This window comes from Narcine bancroftii, chromosome 5 (assembly GCF_036971445.1).
Source record: "Narcine bancroftii isolate sNarBan1 chromosome 5, sNarBan1.hap1, whole genome shotgun sequence".
Lineage (NCBI taxonomy): Eukaryota > Metazoa > Chordata > Chondrichthyes > Torpediniformes > Narcinidae > Narcine > Narcine bancroftii.
The window spans coordinates 242,619,267-242,640,441 of record NC_091473.1 but is presented as its reverse complement, the minus strand read 5'-3'; the positions used below and the strand labels follow the sequence as shown (position 1 = coordinate 242,640,441).

Sequence of the window (21,175 nt, the reverse complement as noted above, 5' to 3'; positions counted from 1 at the left end):
CTGGGGGTTCTCCGATAGGTTTAATTGAAAGCCCAATAGATGCAAGACTATGGAAAATTCTTCCTTCTAATCCTTGTCTGAAAAGAAAAATGTCAATGAGTTGAAAGAGGGATCAAGATTGCTAACACACCTCTTTCATTATTATTAATCCCATTCTCAGCTATTCTGCCAAGGTATCGATTATTGTGCAAGTTCCCAGCACAACGCCATGACTGCAGACTTCTAACCACCTCAAGTGACGCCCTGCAAGAGAATAGGCCTGTCACCTTGCCTGTTTACATTGTGCTGGAGAATGGGTAATTTTGCTATCAAGCATGGCTCATTAATTTCACATACAGATTAAAAAATACAAATCATGAAACTAACCTGAACTTGCTGCTGTTGTAAGTGCAACAGGTCCACAGGACTGACTTCACCATTTGCATCCCCATTCGAACTACCTTCACGACCTCCACCATCTGCCTGGCTACTTAAACTACTAACTCCGTTTTGATTGGCTGATGTGCCTCGTATTGCCTCTGATGCAGACTCCACCATCATGGCTTAAAACCTAAAGGGGAACAACAAGATAAAAAAAGAAACAGTTAATGATCTCCTTCCTTGAAGTTCACCACATTCACCTTGAGTGCAAGTTACAAAAAAAAAACAAAACTATTAAAAAAAAATCACTTCAGCTCATTGTTAATAAGTCTTTGATGATTAACTCAAAACACAAAAAATGTTGGAGCAACTCGCTGGTCTCACAGTGTCCATAGGAGGTAAAGATATATTACTGACATTTCGGCCCTGAGCCCTTCCTGAAAGTGTGAGAGAAATACCTCGAGGAAGGGGTCAGGCCTGAAATGTTGGTAATATATCTTTCCCTCCTATGGAACCAGCTTAGTTCCTCCAGCATTTCTGTGCTTTGACTACAATCACAGCGTCTGCAGACTTTCATGCTTCACTCTCTTCGTCGATGACCTGTCCAGCTGATCTCAGTCCTCAGCTCTTTCCCCCTCATACTTCAAGTATTCATCCCACTATCTTTTGAATGTTTCCGACGAATCCCTTTCCAACACTACGTTCCATATCACAACAATCAGCATCGTAACTTGTAGTCCATTACGGTAGTACCACGTTCCACCTGAGGTAATCCCTTTCTAATCAAAGAGCACCTATGGCATAAGAGTGGAGAATGAAAGGTTGAGAACCAATGTTCTATTCATTTTTTTCTCTGTACCAAGAATCTGAAAATTGAATTTTCTGATCTCTTGCCCTTCTGCCAAAGGAAACAGTTGCTCTTAATTGTATCTCAAAATAAACGTGTATATTAAATCTTTCTTGATCCATCTCTGCTTTAAGAAGAATTCTTGATTCTCCATGTAGATCAGTGGTTCTCAACCTTTTTCTTTCCACTCACATACCACTTTAAGTAATCCCTATGCCATCGGAGCTCTGCGATTAATGAGGGATTGCTTAATGTGGTATTGACCCAATTGGTACTGAAATATTTTGCATGAGTAAAATTGTCATTGGCTCATTTTCTTTGGAGTTACGAAACCGTGCACATAATGAATCTGTTAGGCACAATTAAAACAGTGATTTTCAAACTTTTTCTTTCCACCCACATACCACCTTAAGCAATCCCTTACTAATCACAGAGCACTTAACGACATAGGGAATACTTAAAATGGTATATTAGTGGAAAGAAAAAGGTTTGGAACCATTGATGTAGATGAAGTTCCTCAGCTGTTGAGACCTTTGTGTAGACTTTCTCTGCAAGCCTTGTGTTGCACATATCTGGACCTACTGCAAGTTATGGGTCATCCCAGATCATCCTACATGGACTGCTCATACCTGGACATCAATTGGCATTGCTGCGATTGGCAGGCCTAAGAGTGATTCTGGTTGTGCCTGGCCGATAATAATGGATTCCAAGGAGGATCAGCATCGAAAAGTCTGATGTCCTCCCCTGGCCAGGCCACACTGACTGCCTTGAATTATGCCATAGCCTCTGTTATGGAATGGCAGTGTGTCTGTAACAGTCTGTACATAGTGATGCTGTACCTTTAGTAAAGTTGTCTGGAGGAGAACAGGCATGGGATTCACAGCAAAGTAGTAACATATAATAATTTCTGCTCTACTATCACTTATAGATGAGGATGGATTATATTTAAATAAATCTTTCAGGTGGTAGAAAGTAAACAAAGAGCCTTTACAAAAAAATAAATGGGAGGGGAGAGGGTGGGGAAAGGGTGGGATGATTGAGGTTGTAGAGGGAGTGAGGAAAGGGTAGGTGGGTGGGGAGGGATGGAGATGGGAGGGAAAGAGTGGGGAAGTTGGATGGAGATGGTGGGGTGTTGGGGGAGGGGAGGATGGGGGAGAACTCGGGCCTGGTATTCCAGGTGGGTGGGATCAGCCAAAGGGTGAGGGATGGGGAAGGGGTGGGGGCATGAGTTATCCAGGGAACATAATTCCCTGAAGGTGGAGTCACATGTAGATGGGGTGGTGAAGAAAGCTTTTGGTCCATTGGCCTCATCAATCAGAGCATCCAGGAGTTGGAATGTTATGTTGAAGTTGTAGAAGGCATTTGTGAGGCCAAATTTGGAGTATGATGTGAAGTTTTGGTCAATGAATTATAGGAAGGGTATAAGCAGAATAGAGAGAGAGAGAGAGAGTACAGAGGAGATTTACGAGAATATTCCCGGGGTTTCAGGGTGTGAGTTACAGGGAAAGGTTGAGCAGGCTGGGACTTCACTCTCTGGAGGGTAGAAGGTTGAGGGATGATTTGATGAAGGTATTTAAAATTATGTGGGGAATAGATAGAGTCAATGTGGCCCACTGAGAGTGGGGGAGATTCAAACATGGAGGACATGGACAGAGATTGAAGGGAGAACAGTTTAGGGGAAACATGAGGGGGAATTTCTTCACTCAGAGGGTGGGGTGAGTGTGGAATGAGCTTCCGGCCGAAGTGGTAGATGTTGGCTTGATTTTAATATTTAAGGAAAAGTTGGATAGGTATATGGACGAAAGGGGGAGTGGAAGTTTCTGGACTGGGTGTGGGTCAAAGGAACTAGGTGGGAGAAGGTGCTCGGCATGGACTAGAAGGGCCAAACTGGCCTGTTTCTGTGCTGTAATTGTCATATGGTTGAATATGGTTGAGAACCCTGTGGACCATATAATTTGTGGGCTCCTGACGTGAGTGCATCTTGTTTGTACAGTCCATGTCAACAGCTCTCCAGAATAAGGTAGTAGTGTAGATGCTTGTTCTTGAAGCATGTTTCTCTAAGCATGATATGTTTTCCCAATGAGTGAGAATCAGCACCAGTTGTGGAAAAGTCTGGGAAGAAGCTCCAAGCCTGTTGACAAGGACTCCCAATACTTTCAGCAATAGTCTGGATTCTCTGGGAATTGAAGGCTGCTGACCAGGATATTGCTCTGCAGAGCATCCAGGGCCAAAAAAAAAAAATCAGGCTTTTGAAAATATGTGATTATTTTCCTTCAACACTTCAGCTTTACTGGAAAGTCAATGATATCCAAAATAAACTGTTGTCTGATTGACAAACCGGACTATCTAACTGTGGAATGGAGAATAGGCTCACTTTCTGATCAGTTTCAAAGCCACTTACTTCATTGGGATCCTGCTAAAGTGCTGTTAATTTCATTAAACCCACTCATTTCCCTTTGGAATAAATCCCATTTGTATTTCCAGACTATTTCAATTGTTGTTCTCAAGAATTTCGTGATGTTTTCATAACAATAAATTCTGATTCTGACTACTGGAGTGATGTCTGATGTCATTCAGTGTACAATAACTTCTAAGATATGTTACCTCTTCCTCGATTAAACAACTCATATAATCTCAATGCTGCACAGAGAATACTACCAAGCTCTAAACATACTATATTGCAGGACTCTTTTTATCCATTCAGTAAAGTTACTTGGTGAATATTTATTTACTCCTTAACCATCAAATTGTCTAATAATTTATCTTAATGTAAGCAACCATGCATGAATTGACTGACACATTAGTCACATTACCACAGCGACTTTATTTCAAAAATTATCATTAGGCTTTAAAGTTGTTTGTAATGATCCAAGGATTGAGAAGCTCAATACAAATGTGAATTATATAAATGTTCGTTTTACTCAGGCAGTGGAAAACAAATCCTTTAAACCCAAAATATTGTACTGGGGCATAATTTGTAAGATAAAGCCAAGCCATGACTTTTACATGAATGATGAAATCTTTAGAATGATAGGAAATTTAACATTTTTAAAATTTAGACATACTGTACAGCTCGGTAACAGGCCATTTCGACCCATGTGCCCAATTTACACCCAATTTACCTGCACCCCTGGTATGTTTTTAATGGTGGGAAGAAGCAGGAGCCCACAAGGAAAACCCACGCAGACACAGGGAGAACATACAAACTCCTTACAGACAGCGTGGGATTCGAAACCCCCCCCATCCTGATCGCATTGCATTAACCACTAATCCAACTGTGCCACCCTCTTATTCTTCAATTTCACAATGAAACTGCCAGGACTTTTCAATCTGTTCACCAGAATTCCGAGGTCCTTATGATGATGTAAACCAGTGAAATGAGAAAAGGTGTGACTGACTTTGGGTGATGAATCAAGCACACCACCAATTACAGCAGATAAACATTCAATGTAATATAGACTTGCAGAGCTAAGTCTAGCTGGAAGAAATCCTGGAAGTTTCACAGGATTTCATAGCTGCCCAAACATCACCACCCTTGCCAATAGTCACCCAACAGAAAAAAAACTCCTGCAATGACCAAGTTATTTGGCCCACTGTGTCTGTCCTTGCTCTTTGAAAGAACAAACCAATTAATCTCACTCCCTGCTCTTTTTTCCTCATCCTGTGAATATTTTCCTTACCAAAGTTTGTCCAATTTCTTTTTAAAAGTTATAACTAAAGTTACCTCTGTGCTTTATTTATCCATTTCAGGTATCAAAAATTCATCATATTATTAAAACACACACCTCATGCTCTACTGTTAATTGTCCTACATCTGGAAATATTTTGGGCGGCGTGGTTAGCCCCAGTGACCAGGGTTCGAATCCAGCGCTGTCTGCAGGACTTTCCTCTTGGTGCCCTGATTTCCTCCCATCCTTCAAAATACACCAGTGTTGGAAATCAATTGGGTGCAATTGGGTGCATGGGCTCATAGGTGAGTAGAACCTGCTATTGTGCTATATATCTAAATTTTCCTATATGCAGATACCTTTCTGTATAGTACCAAGTTCACAGCTTCATGTGTAATATAGCTTATTATGCAGAACAATGCACACAAATCTCTATTTTATCCTCTATGTTTACCACACATTACATTGTTCAGCAGTTAAAATCCTTGTGTTTAAACTGTTCAGTCTGCATGAGAAAATAGCTAGTGTATAAACTCTACAGTACATGACTCTACACGTTGATTAAACCAACATTTTTCAGATAATCACCAACAAACCCCTCCTTTATTCTTTCCAACAACCTTTTTAACTTAATCTTCTTAAACACGTAATGAAATTAGCAACCAATTTTACTAAATGGGAGCAATATAAACATTAATTATTGTAAAACTATACATGCATTTTTTTGAATCTCTCAGATAAGTGAAAGCATTGACCTGATATTGTGGTGTGAAGCTTGGTGGCGAACACATTAATAAATGTATTAGAACAACTGACAGATCAATTTTATGTCAATATTTTAACATCCTGGATACAAATTTAAAAGTGGAACCCTTGATGTAAGAATAAAGCAGTCAAAGAGATGAATTAGTGAGAGAGCAAGAGGTGCAAGGGGATAAGAGAGTCAGTACACAATACATTTAAAAAGAGGAAACGAGAGAATGAGCAGAGAAGGTGAGATGCAATAAATCAAGGAGAAGTTGGATGCAGTTTGACAGTGAGCTAAACAGTCAAAAGAAAGCAAAAAGAGAAAGTGGGGGACAGGGGGAGAGAGAACTGCTAAGAAATTCAGTAATTGCTTAACACTGTTTTCAGTTTTGCACAGCTGAAAAATTATTTATTTTCCAGATGAAATGCTACAAAACTTCTGGGTCATCTTTCATCGTGCAAGGAACTTGACAGGGGATTACAGGTATTAGTCACGTCACACACCTTATATAATTTCTCTGCAAGGGATGACATCATTCCCCATGCATCAATCCTTCTGGAGCATGTCAGAGGACGTTACATCACTTTATGCCAGGATCGGGCGTTGTCGAGCACTCCCAAGATAATCACTCTCAAGAAAACAGTATCTACCTCCCTGGATGCCTATTAGGTAAGACGGTCACCTGCTTCAAAAAGGCATCCATTATACTGGTGCCAAGAGCAAGGCGACCTGTCTCAACAACTATCTGCTGGTGGCACTGTGATGAAGTGCTTTGAGAGTGGAGTTGGATGCAGAGAAGATCAACTCCATCTCAGGAAAGACATGGACCCACTACAATTCATATCATCAGAACAGGTCAATGGCAGGTACCATTTTGCTGGCACTCCACTCATCATTAGATCACCTGGTCCACAAGAACAGCTACATCAGGTTATTGTTCATTGAATACAGCTCAATATTCACCGTCACCACACCAGCAAATCTTATGACCAAATGAAGGGAATATGGGACTACATTCATCTCTCTGCAACTGGATCCTTGACTTCCTCATTGACAGACCCCCATCAGTGCGGATTGGTCACACCACCTGTTCCTCAATGACCATCAATACAGGGATATCACAAGGCTGTGTGCTTAGTCTCTTGTTCTATTCCGTACACACTGACTATGTAGTTAAGTTCAAATGCATCTTATCTATATATTCTATGATGACACCACCATTGGAAGTGACGTCAGATTAAAGGATAGAAAATAAGAATTTGATTGAGAAGTGCTTGAACAACAACCTTGCTCCCAATATCTCTACTTTCTATGAAGTCTGATGAAGTTTTGCACATCATGGAAAGTGCAGAAACTAATTGTATCACAGCTCTGGAATACAGAAAATAGCAAATGTGAATAAGTCTATCACAGGCGTCAACCTCCCATCCATTGAAGATATCAATGTGAGGCATTGCTTCAAAAAGGCAGCCAACATCACAAAGGAGCCAAAATACTATCCCACCCCAGTCACAACCTCTTCTCACTGCTACCTTTGGGAAGAATGGATGGTACGGTTAGCGCCATACTATAACAGCGTGAGCAACCCGTGCTCGAATCTAGCTTTGTCCATAAGGATTTTGTATGTATTCCCAGTGTTTGCATGGGTTTCCTTCTGATACTACGGTTTCCTCCCACCCTTCAAAACACGGGGGTTGGAGGTTAATTGGGCACCACGTGGTTGTGGGACAGAAGGCCCTGTTATCATGCTTTTTCTGAATTAAAATTTTTAAATTTAAATTTTGAAGTGCTGAAGACTGAAAACCAGCATCTCTAGGTTCAAGAACATCTTCCCCCCCACCCCCAGCCAATGACAATCAGGATCTTGAATCACCCATCCTGCACCCATAACTGCACTAATAATAAATTACTCCGACACCCTCATAAAGTCCTGTCTGCACTATTGAAACACCACTTTCTTTTACTTGCACTATGGTAGCTGCAAATATTGTCTAAATATCTTTTGTATTTATTGGCTCTTTTTAATTTAATATATACTTTTGCAGATTTTTATTAAACAAAGTACCTGTCCACTGCAGCAAGAATTTTGGAGCACAAGTGCATTGAACAATTTATGATAAGAAACTTGTCACCATTATTTTCACCCTGAGTGGCCACACCCTACTTTGCTGCATTACCTGCCCCTGCACCCACAACACCAATCAATTCCATTGTGCCACCCTTCATCTCACCCTAAGATTGGTTGAGCCCAGGCCTTGATTACCTTATGTGTTGACTCAACTTTGCAACCATCCACCTCCACAAACCCCATTCCCAAATGCCTGAACGAACCTATCCCAATATCCCATTTTTCTAATGGCTGTCCATGTTGCTGGAGTCTAATTTCACAAGTACTCCAACCCCGACTCTCAGCATATATTCAAATACAAAAATGGAAAAAGGTGGGCTAGTTATATGTTAAGTTCAGGACTTTGGGCATAACTGAAATCTGCAGCATGGATTGAAAGACCATGTTATTTCTATCCAATGGATCCTTTTGGGCTCATTAGAACATTTTTGACTAGTGTGTCTAAGAATGGGATGGTAGTGATACAGGAGGCAGAGATGAAGAACAATTATATCACTGAGCAGGCTGTGAACCTTTGGAAATCTGCCTTCCCGTGCTTTGTGGATGTTCAGTTCTTGAAAACATTCAAAAGAGAGGGGGATTCTTTTTGGAGTCAGACTGTCATAGAGCCATCGTGAAACAGGCCCTTTGGCTCAACTTGATAATGCTGAACAATTTGCACAACTAAGCTGGTCCCATTTGTTTGTGCTAGGCTCTTATCTCTCTCACCCTCTCCTATCCACATACATGGTCAAATGTATTTTAAATGTAATAATTGCACCCACCTGCAGTATTTCCTCTACAGCAGGGGTGTCAAACTCAAATTCACAGAGGGCCAAAATTAAAAACTTGGACTAAGTCGAGGGCCGAACTAAATATTTATTGAAAATTTTCAACAACATCTCCATGTTTTCTCTTCTTTCAACATGTGTAATGTTAAACTTTTTCTTATTAAAATAAATGTTTAATAATAGTTTTGGATAAACTCGTTCCAGAAGCATTAACAAATGAGAAATAAAATATTCAATAAATAATATTTCTCTATAGAGGATTTGTCAAATGTTGCTAGTGTGCTGTCGAATAGTAAAATCTGAGGGCTATTGAGAATGTGGGAGAATAACATGATTCCTGAAACAATCAAATGGGTGACTGATTGTGGGCATGAACTCTAGCAGGGTTATTTGCCATGCCCTTTTTCCAATGGTACAGATATCCTTTGATTTACACACTTTTCAAGTTTTATGCCTAATGAGCTTGTATCCAGGTGCAGAACCATTTTTAACCAGGAATATATTTATCACTGTGACATGAAACTATTGGAAGATCGTTTTATCCTGAGACTAAAGTTCATAATCCTTACTCAGGCCTGTGTGCGGGAGGGCGGGGTTTGCGGGCGATCGGGTTGGGCAATGACAGTGCGGGGGCATCGGCTCTCGCTGCAGGGCGGCATCTCGGCGGATCAGCGGCCCCGTCACCGTGAGTCGCGGGTTGGCCTGCAGCAGGGAGGGGGAGTGGGCAACGGTCCTGGCGAGGTCAGGCCCGAGGCCTCCGGTTCCAGGCGCTGGGAAGCGGCCTTGGCTTCCCCTGACACCGGCCAGGCCGCACTGCGGTGGGGGGGGCGGGCGGGGGGACGTGACAGTGCGGGGGCATCGGCTCTCGCTGCAGGGCGGCATCTCAGCGGATCAGCGGCCCCGTCACTGTGAGTCGCGGGTCGGCCTGCGGCAGGGAGGGGGAGTGGGCAACGGTCCTGGCGAGGTCAGGCCCGAGGCCTCCGGTTCCGGGCTCTGGGAAGCGGCCTTGGCTTCCCCTGACACCGGCCAGGCCCCAAAACCAGAGTCCACAGTGAGACCCTGCAACATAAACAGAGGAGGTGGGGGCGATTAGCGGGCTGACACCAATGCATTCTGGGATTTGTAGTATTAGCTGCGCTATACTGGCGTGGCGGCCAGCGGGCCACCTCTAATACATTTTTGAAATGATCTTGCGGGCCAACTATAATTATATCGCGGGCCAGAGTTTGACATGTGTGCTCTACAGCATATTCCATATATGCACTGCCCTTTTCATGATAAATTCATTTTAATTCTTTGTCCCTCACCTTAAATCTATAAAGAGACCAAAGGGTTGTGTGTGGAGAAAGTGGCATGAAGGTAAGTACATATATGTCCTCCTTAATGAGTGTCAGACCAAGTTTAAAATGCTATTTGATCGAATCCAGCTCTCATTCCTTATAATTTCATATTCGTGGAACGAGCGCAAGAGAACAAGTACAAGCAAGCAATGAGAGACAAATAACCCTTTACTCAGCATTTCCACTTAACTGAACCAGGAAAAGCCAGGTCTGTGAGCCTTTTAGACAGGAGCCAATGCGAAATGCATCAACTGTGATGCCACCTACATACAATGGTGGGTATCATGGGATTAAAATGACCCCCTCCCCACCCCATCCTGCATTCATTGCATTTACACAGGTAAGTGAAACAGTTAAGAGACTCTTAATTCCAGTCTTTTAATGGCTATTTAAAAGGGGTAATAAAGACACACCAACAATAAAAAAACATAGGAAACCCATTGTAAAAGCTGATGTTAACTGACCCCAGATGCAGTGACACCTAACCCTGCTGCTTCAAGGTCACATGAGAAAACACACTCTTCAACTTACACCTCAGCTGCACTTAAAATTATTATATCCTTTCTGACCATGGGCCTTCTGCCAGCAAATATTAAGCATAATTTCCAATTGTCAGCCTTAGTGAAAGACAATGTGAACTCTGGGAGTGGCAACGCTCTCTATATATCCAAGACATGCTGTGACATCGACAAGATAGAACAGCCTGAGCTACTGAAAGAAGCTGACTGGGACACAAGGAGAAAGAAAGGATTGAACTTTCGGTCTCACATTTGGAATACACTTCAAAATTCTGAATTAAAAAGAAGAATCTTTAGGTTCGAATAATTCATTAATATATTCTGGGACAATTCTTTCAAAGTCGGCTTGGTTCTGTTCCAAATGCACTAAAGGGGTTTTCTGCATATTTTCAAATCCATTATCTTCAGCCGATTTCATTATGCTATCATGAACACGTCACTTTCAGTGCTGAAGTCTGACAGAAAACAAAAGACAGCAAATTGTACCCACTGGATCCTGTACATAATGAATGATAATGCCAGTCATTAGGGTATTTCAATTCCTAATAGTCATTTGATATTTTTCAAGATCTCTCATTGGCAAAGTCTCTTCCACCATGTGTACTGGGGCTAGATGGCCAGTAATGAGGTTTTCTTCAGGGATAAGTTTTCGTCCAGGACTCTCTTTCCTTAAAATAAAATCTAACATGGTGTGAAATACATATCTGCCTTTTAATTCTGTCTGTTAATTCCATGCAGTCACTTTGTACAAATGTGAAAACACAGTGATGGAGAAATTTAGAAGTAAAGATGTATACAAGGTTAATGATTAAAAGAGTGTAATATTTCGGGTTTTTGTATTGTCAGAAAATTGCATCCAAAATGATTCTGAAATTGATTTGGTTCACTGCATTTCAAATTTTTGTTAAAATTCATTTTCATACTCACAATTCTTCATTGAATGAATGCAAGAAGAAAATAAGTCAAAACATTTTAATTATTTTCATTAAAATGCGCCTTAATGTACTTAAGAGAGATAACTTGATGCAGTTCTTTAATTAAGCTGAAAAATAATTTATTTTGCTCATCCAATCTAATTTTGATGAAAAATGAAATGCAAGCCGGACACCACTGCTGAAATGTTCAATTGTGCACGTATTGTCCACAAAATACTCATGCAGAAGCAAGTGTTCTCATCCAGCTGTGGTCTGTTTCAGCATGGCATAAAAGAGAATTGTCTGAAGTAAGTCCCCTTTCACATTGCCAACCCTCCTAAGAAGCCGATAAACTTACCGGGCACTCTGCACACAGGAGCATATCCCACTGGTTAATTGGCAGCCCGGCATTTTAAATTGGGGGGGGGGGTACCCCGCCTCCAGTGGTGACAATGAGAGAGCAGGTTGTGCTCTCACACAGCCAGAAGGCATTGGTGAGTTAACTCGGGCGCGGTCTGACACTTGCCCCCACCAAATGTCAGAGCCCGGTTGAATTTAACTCGCCCTGCCAGTTTGGATGTTTCACACCGTGCGGATACAACCTGGCAAATTATCCGGTTCAACCCACGTGTAATTGGCAGTTTGAAAGGGTTTGCTCTGGGAACCCAGCTAAGGTACATCCCTTTTATCTGACTCTCCTTTGGCTCCCATCACTGCTCACACAACCCATGATTTTCATCTGTCCTAGTACTCTCATCCACCAATCTACTGCATTATTTGACTTCCCCTCACCCCCACCCAGCTTCTGACCACTGATCAACTGAGCAACTGACTTGATGAAGGGTTCAAGCCCGAAATGTTGGTTGTGTATCTTTAACTTTGCTACTGTTTGAACTGCTGAGTTTCTCCAGCATTGTATTTTTACTTCAATGTCTGCAGACATTCGCTTTTGAACAACTGATTCAAATGAGGTCCATTTTTTAAATATTTTGGAATCGTCAACACGTATGATTTAAAAATGTCTCAAAGCGACAAAGGAAAATCCTTTTATTTTCATCACCCTGTTAACATAACAATTCACCTAAAGCTACCTCACAGGAGTGTTATCGAAAATTAGGACAAATAAAGTGGCATTAGACAATTTGATCAAAATACTGGATCAAATAGCATGGTTTTAAAATGAGGAGGTGGTAACGGGAAGATATAAAAGTTTAGAAAGTGAATTCCAAAATTTAGAGAAAAATGCACAATTGCCATTGATAGAGTTTTGAAATTCAATTTTTCCCAAGAGGCTGCAATTAGAAGAATGCCTAAGTGTCGCGGGCGGTGGGTGGGGGGGTGGGGGGGTGAGAAGTTGAAGCTTTTATCGAGGAAGGGAGATTGGAAGCGTGGCTCTGGAAAAATGTGAAAATAAGGGTGTGAAATTTAAATTGAGAAGGTGTTGCGGAGCAGGGAGAAAGGGTCAACAGAACTTGGCATGAGTTGGGATGCAGACAATGGGTTGTAAACAAGTGTTTAACCAGGTTGCAAATAAAATTTGACTGGTGGGTAAGTGAGAGTGAAGCAGCTCATAAGACAGATTAAAGTGAACATGGCAAGGGGAAAAGGAGAGAAAGGTGGACACAGAGACAGGAACAAAAATATAGTGAGTGAATGCAATGAAATAAAGGGGCAGGAAGAAACAGTCCAGGAAATGCACAGTGATGGAGAGAGGGAAACAGACTGTGGATGAAAATACACAACAGATGCTCTCAAAGAATTTTCTTTAAAGTCCAAGAATCACAAAAGGAGCAAGAAATAAATCACAAGGCTGATTCCGAACACATAGAATCGATTTGCCAAGAAGCATTCCTCGTGGATCAAGATTTCTATCAACAGTATATTGAAAGCAGCCAATTTGTAACCCTCTGTCCCACAGACTATTTCATCATACACTCAGCATCTACCTCTAAACAAAAACAATCAGAACACTTGTACACATTTGTACACACAAATGATCACACTTTGAGAATGAAGTGAACTTTTATCAAGCAGAGTGTTACAACAGCATTTGGTTTATTAAAGAAAGCAGGTCAACTATTTTAACAGTTATTAGAAATCCAAAACAATGATCTTGGAAAAGAAAGGGATTTGGGACTCTGTAAACCACTATTCTCTGGCCAAAGCCAGGACACTAAGCAAAACCTTGCTTGTTTTTTTTTTCCCCTCCTTCTACCATATCTATTTTCAGGCAAGGAGCTTCAGCACAAAACATCACCCTGTTTGGAAAGGCAGAGCAAGATAATCCCCGAGCTGATTAGGATGCAATGCATTTGTAACTTTTTATTTTAAAAAAATGGAAGATATTGGGGGATCTTATGGCCGTGGGAGGAAACTCATTCTCTTGCTTCTGAATCTGACCAGTCAGCTGTTGTCAGAAGGCAGAAGATCCTTTAAAGTGTAAAGGCATACAATTCCTGAACAAACCACAAGATTAAATAGGTCATCTGTAACACTGGGAGTTTCAGTGTACTGGGCACTTCATCCAAAAAGGAAAAATAATTAAAAATAATTCTCTACCTCCCTACATTATATTAAAATTTCCTCTCCCAACGCAAAAGGCCTATTTTTATATCTGAAAACCTACCACAAAAGGGTGATGGAATTGCTGCCTATATAATGACAGTGGAAAAAGATGATAATTTGTATTAACTAGGGAGCAACGAGTCAAGCTCATTTGCATCTTTTAGATTATATGCATTTCAGAAGTAATTTCTGGAGGGGCAATGAATGAGTATTAATTCCCGCGTGAATTCACAATATAGAAAAAAAACCATCAAACACCACACAGCGAAGGAGAGAGAAATTTGCAGCAATAATAACAGTAGCTTGCTTGGTAAAAACTAAGTCACGAAGAGCATATTTCACCCATGCATTTAGGATCGAGCATGATGGCTATAGAAAGACTGTTCCTTTAGTACTTTAACATTCTCCCAGATAATTATCATATCATATTTCATTTCTCTGCTTACAATGCTAGTCAGTCACTCTGCTCTCTTTGCAATTACTAAAGTAGAGAGAGAAAAGGTGAGTAAATCCCAGCGCATTCGATCTCTTCTTAATATCAACGACATTTGGAATCGGTGAACACATAGACTGAAATTTGACAAACAAAATTTGTCTTCAACCCTAATTATGACATATTTATTTGCCCTTTCCTGCAGATAATATTGGGCCTCATCTTTCAATTAGTAATTATGAAAATTAATAGCAAACAAAAGCAATAATGAATATGACTTCAGCGATGGTGACAGACAGCACTGCTACAAATATGACAAGGTCAAATTATTTTTTTGTGTGTAATTCAATGAATGTCATTAAGAAACAACCAGCATAATCTGTATCCTTTGTTCGCCGTGAAACACATTTCTTTACTTTGCTGATGCATCTTTCAAATTTCTTCCCATCCACTGATTTTTTTCCTGATGGCACTGACTCTCAAAGGGGAAATATTCTTTCAATTCTCTTCTAAATGGTCATTGAAATGAGTGAATATGAGCCCAGACAGTCACCTCCAGCCTCTATTGAACTGAAGTAGGAAGCATAAAGGCCACAGCTGAATTTTCTCTTCAATCTCAATGTATTGAGAAACTGACAACAGAAGGTTTGTCTGATTCCTTCACCGTTCCTGTTGCAGTGACTGTCCATTCGGTTGATTAAAGGACTAAAAAGCCAGCATTAGTCAACAAGGATGTTAAGAATGGCCAACAGGATAGGATGAGACCAGTAGTGTTCAGGGGATTGGAAAACAGACAGCTAGCAGAGACAGGGCTTCTATTGTCACATTCGGTGCTTATATTGGTCTCAATGGCAGTAGATGCAGAGGTAAGAATTAATAATTTCTACCAATCTACCCCTACCAATGAAATTACAGAAATATGCACTGCAGAAATTAACAGAAGTTAATTCAAGAAAATCTCCTTCAAAATTCCAAATTCTGCTCCAAGTTGCATCTCATTTACAATTGGACAAGTCATCACTTGGTGGGAATGGATCTGAGAAATTCCTACCAAACATCATTTGGCACAACCTTTACCACTCCATCTCCAGTGGTTCAAGAGGAACCCTCATTCCCCTTTGCTACCCCACCTCACCATTTTTCAGAATATCTATTTTTTTAACCAATCATGAGAAAAGGAAACTATTCATAGGTAAATATGAGTGCTGTTAGTGGAGAACATTACAGTGGGTTTGAGGTTGCATACTGGTTGATATCTGATTCAAGGAATAATAAAAGACTCTGAGATCTTTTGCCATTCAACTTCATCCAGTAGATCTGTATCTTAATTTTACTTGCCTGTTTTGATTCCTTAATCCTTCATAACATTCATTACAAAGATTGTTACATTTCAAATTTGAAATTTTCAGATGATTCCCAACCTTAATATCTCTGGATAACTCCAGTCTCTACTCCCATTTGGTGTGAAGATTTATTCTTGATATTAGCTCTGAATAGCCCAACTCAACTCGAGGTTATGCCTGGATTCCAGAGAAAAAAAAATGTGGCTCTCTAACCAGATCACCCTAACCCAATGGCATGGATATCAGGAGTTGTCACTGGCCAAGAACTTAAGTATTCCATCTAATTACTTTTGAAGTTTAGGCCCTCATCAACATTTGATTGATGGTCTGACCGCACAGTCATGGGAACAGGGTCAAGGAAAGTGGCAGGGGTGTCAACAGAGGATGCTGAGTCTATGCATGGTCAAATTATAAAAGATGGGCATACCCCATCCTAACAAAGAGACAAAGGCCAAGGCAACAAATGGTGCAAGAGAAGCAATTTAGGGAGTTAAAGGAGAATGCAAAAGGCAACACAGTCTTTGAGAGAGTTTATTCCAGACTTCAATAACCATCTTCAAAATGGATAAGGCAAAATCATTCCCAAAAGGGGGAAAAATGCATAAATCCATTTCTAATTGTTTATACTTTACTAGCACATTTCCTTTTATGTCTAAACTTTCTGGAAATATTTTGTTCTAATCACATAGTTTCTGCCAGTTTAAGTTGCCCACTTAAAATAGTCTTGGCTCCTCATCAAACTTCACAAATATTTTTTTTAAAAAAAAAACATAGAGTTCATAAAACTGAACAAGTACACTGCAGCTTTTGTCAGAGTTTGGATTATTCACAGTTTGAGTCTATGCTCCCTCCTCTACAGGTTAATACTTTACAAAAAATACAGGCTTCCTTTGTTCACCACATCAGCTAGAATTTTAGGAAGAATCGCTGTTCAGGACTGTAGCCTCTGGGTCCTAATTGGTTGCTCCTGTCTCAGGTACAATGGTATTAAAATTGTGGTGCTTCTCTTTCCAAGTCATTTATCTCACAAGCACAGATTCACGCTTCCAATATAAACTGAGTTGAATCAATGAGATGGTGTAGTTTCAGGCTATTCCAAATTTTCAAGCATCACATGTTACCGAAACTAATGTTAAACTTGCTCATGATATGCATTTACTAATGATATAGAAGCAGACTGTTTGCCCCATCTCATCTATGCCAGCTCTCGGTGTAATATTATTCCCCTCTTATTTCCCAGAAACCTACTCATAAACTGGTCAATACCCAGGGATAATTTTACAGTGGCCCATTGGTATGTCTTTGGAATGTGGGAGGATCCCAAAGCACCTGAGGAAAAAAAAGTTACAGAAGCCGCTTTCAGGTGGCCAGAATACCCCAACATAAAGCTGCCTAAAATACCCGAATGTTGGGAGGCCACCTGAAAGCGGAGAACCCTGATCCGAGAAGTACTTACCCAACCCTCCTCGGGTAGGTGCATTCTCTGCTTCTGAGTGCTCCCCCTAGGCACCTGAAACCAGGCGGGATTACGGCCACAGTCGACAGGAGCCGGCGTTTGGTCCGTGGCGCCTCTCCCCGCTGCGGACCTTTCAGGTGCCAGAATAGCGCCTTCAGCGCTGCCAGCTGAAGGTTGCTTCGCACACACCCACAGCCGGCTCCGGAGCCGCATTCTCCCAGCTATTCCACCTGAAAGCGGAGAACATGAAAACTCCACACAGACAGAGCTGAAGGTCAAGATCAAACTGGACTCACTGAAGCCATGTAAAAGCAGCACTAATCACTGTGCTATTATGGTGCCACAATGAATGGATATAGTAAAATGCAAAAGATGTTGCAGTGTGGTTTTGCTACTGGACTGATAATCCAAGGGGTAGCATTAATGCTTCAGGGACAAGTTCATGTATCCATATGACAGCCTAGGGTGTTTAAATCTAGTTAATTAAATAAATCTGGAATAAGAATCAGCATCTGTGGCCAAGAAATTATCAGATAATTGTAAAAGTGATTCCATTTCCCTATTGTTCTTTAAGAAAGGAAATCTGTTGTCCTTGCTTAATCTGGCTGAGAAGCAACTGTGGACCCACAGGAATGCTCTCCAGAACTGCAGAGCACCAGAATTTTAGTGCAAGGAATATACAACACGGGCAATACATCCTTGTTTGTCCAGTGATGGCCAGACCAGGCATTGCTTCATCCAAATTGTTCCTTCCTTGTATAGAAACACCAGTTCTCAAAGTTTTAACATTTCATTCAGCCTTGCAACAAAAATGCTGAACAAAATGTCTAAGAGCACAAATGTCCCAATCCTCGTTAAGTTCATGACTTGAAATGACCAATGAGAAGCTGATAACTAGATGAATAACCTTGGTCATTTGAAGAGGTCATTCATCACATCCGATCATTCAATAAGACAATGACTGATATGTTCTTTGACTTTACGTCCTCAGTTAACTTATCCAACAAAATTTATTTGGCTTAGACTGCTTATTTCCGGCTGATCCCTAACGTTTATGGTTTTGAATCTGAAGAAGCCATAGATTTTCAATCCCTTTGTGTCAAAATCTGCTTCCTGCTTCCATTCTTAACGAGCTAATTTCTAATTTTGTTTCCTACCATTGACCACTTTCCATTAATTCCTGTGGGAGGATGAATGTAAACATCAAACTTGTCTCAGTTTGGACACTTTCCGTCTTCCAACTATTTTGTTGATGACTTCATGGACGACAGACAGTGGCAGAGGAAATGAATCCTGATGTAGGCTCAAACTTCTTGGAGAGATAGCAAGAAACGATCACTGGAAATGCCTTGAAAAATGTCAACATGGAATAAAACAAAAACTTTACAGGAAACAGGGGAATTTGGACAAATGAACTAGATATGATTTAGATGTGGGTATTTTGGGAACAATCCAAGGATTATAATATAAATACTAAATTAATACAGAGATTGGGTTGGAATGTTTCACTGAAAGTCAACTGGGATGATCTTGGATTTAGCTTTGAGTGCCCTGCATAGGGCTGGCTGGACCACTGTGTAATAATCCTTGATGCTGACAGCCCTTTGCGGCTACAGTTAGGTTACTCGCTGCCAAGTCTTTCTAATCATACAACTGTGAAACAATGAAGCTTTAGAACTCAAGTACTGCTTTCATCCCAGAGCCTAATTAACTAAATCAGGAAGACAAAGCATTCAACTATCTCCTGAAAAGAAACAAAGTCAGTCCCGTGTAATTTAGCCTGGCTTTGATTTGCTCGGTTGTTGTGTTCAGTAATCTCTTTTTCTCAGGACAAAGAAGCCAAACCTTCCCTGCAGCTTTTAATTTCCATTATTTCCCCCTTGATAACTTGTGCCCAGTTGCTGTCACAGAGTGTAGCAGTTGGGCATTGGTTATTTGAGGATAAGGCAAAGGGTTCTCAAGGTATCGTACTGCACAGCAGGTATGACACTGATTTAAATTGTCTCTACTGTTTCTTCTGAACTATCCCACATCAGTGTTAACTCACACAGCATTGTTTTCCACACATTCCAATAATTCACCAAACCCTACTAGACACTGAATGTCAGAAACTATTCCACAAGCAGAGAGTTGGACAGCCTTTTCATTTTATTTTACAAAAAAAAAATGTGATGCTGGCTCCAAGTGACACATTCATTACATTTACTCCATGACAGGGAACAGAAAATAATTCTAATAGGTATGGTGTGGTTCCTAGTTCTTTCCTGTATCTCAAGGAATTTCTTAACTCATCCTTCAGAAAGGTTGATCCCTATTGCTTTGAAGAGGTTTCTCATCTCCAATGGAAAAGCAGTTGGTCCAGTAAAAAGGCAGAAGATTCGTATTTAAATTTACATTAATTGAAGAGTAGAAGATGTCACAGGCAGCTTTATTGCCAGCGTGTCAATAGAAAATCCTAAATGGTTTGACCATGTGGTGGTGAATTATTGCTGTTAATAGATTGAGGGGATTCCAAGACTTTGACTCAACAACAATGAAAAAATGTGACACATGCTTTCAGAGGGCTTCCACGAGTCGAGAGCATCAGTTTAGGGAATGCTATTGAAGTCGTGCCAAGTTGCCATAGACTTGCATTTTGTAGAGGGATACATTGCACCCGCAGTACACAATGATGGAGAGGGTAAATATTTAAAGAAATGGTTGGGAACCAATTTGGCATGGGTGATGTTGAGGGAGTGAATATTGACTGAGCTGCACTTATCCAAGCAAATGGATAGTACTTTGTCATATTTCTGATGTTCCATTTAGTTGGGGAAATGCTGAGTGGAAAAGGGGGTCAATTATTCTGTCCATGTAATCAAGGTTTGTTCTTTTTCTTAAATTTTATTTTTCATTTGCGTCAATACATATACAGTATTTCTCCATAACATAAAATAAAAACTGCGACATAAAAATAATAGTATTTTTATGTATTTTCTCCCCCCCCCCACCCACCCACTCCATCCCCAACAAAGTAGGAAAAATAGAAAAAGAAAAGCCTGTCCTAATAAACCTTTATCTTTTAATTAATGAATTGCAGTTTACATGATAATCTTAAACCATAACTAATTAGGGTGGGTTGGATGGGGGCATCGTGGATGCTGCAGGTAAAGTTGTAGCAATAAAATCTATGTTGGGTTTCCAAATCTTATCAATTTTTTCAAGATCAAGGTATGTGCTTGTAGCCGGAGTTTATTTGTATCCAATTCAGTGGGATGTGGGTGGTCGGGGTTAATGTAGGGACTCAATGGGCCTGTTTCCATTGTGACAGATTATATAATATTTTATATTGTATATAGATATGTTTTTTAAGGAGATAGATTGTGGGGTTAGTACAGATCAAACACTTCACAAAACAGATCTCATTTAAAATGCAAGAGCTTTGCTGAAAGGGAGTCATGAAGGCACCAAGAGCCTTAAAAAAAACAATAAAACAAGGAGACTGTTTGACTTAAATAATTTCAAAGGCAGGTGTAAATGGATTATTGTTTGGAAAGCAACAGATGAATGGATTCAGAAGGTTGTGTCCGGTGCCACAATCTGTCTGATTGCAGTTTGCTGTTCTAAGAAGGTCAGGTGGTTTTGCAAGCAGAGAGAGAGAGGGGAGACCAAACAGGCTTTCTCTAAGAGAGAGAGAGAGAGAAAACTGGTTTCTGCAGTCATAGCAAGCTTGCAGATTGTTGAAACCCCATTTTGAACATGGGTTGTGAGTTTGGAGTTCAGCTTGTTGAAAACCCTTGAGATCATACAAGAGGAAATGGCTGGCTAGAGTGTTTCACCTGAAATAAGGGAAACAAAAAGGAACTCGATGGTGACCTGCAGAAGAAGAGGCTATCATTTGGAAAACCTTGATGGAGCAAGTTTCTTCGGAAAGACACTGAAATGGCTGATCGGAGGGAATCAGTTTGTGTGTGTCCAATGAGCGACAAGTCTCTCTCTGAAACCAACAAGAACCTTCCTGAGCAGTAACCAATTACCTTTAAGTACCAGATCTTGGTGAAAATTCATAAATGTTAAATTCTGTGCACAGTATAAGAATTGTCTGA

The 21,175-nt window shown here is 40.6% G+C and overlaps 1 protein-coding gene across 10 annotated transcripts in view; it reads right to left on the bottom strand.

The window, feature by feature from the left end:
- Positions 1 to 21,175, bottom strand: part of foxp4 (forkhead box P4) — a 371,685-nt gene that overhangs the window by 268,375 nt on the left and 82,135 nt on the right. For 9 of the 10 annotated variants that reach the window (XR_011358475.1, XR_011358476.1, XM_069941845.1 and 6 more), the window contains one exon: positions 367 to 550. Coding sequence is in view for 7 of the 10 variants with exons in the window: in XM_069941845.1 (XP_069797946.1) it covers positions 367 to 540 (174 nt within the window). In the remaining 3 variants the exon portion in view is untranslated. Of the gene's footprint in view, positions 1 to 366; positions 551 to 21,175 lie in introns of those variants that run through there. The other variant, XM_069941854.1, reaches the window with a different exon arrangement.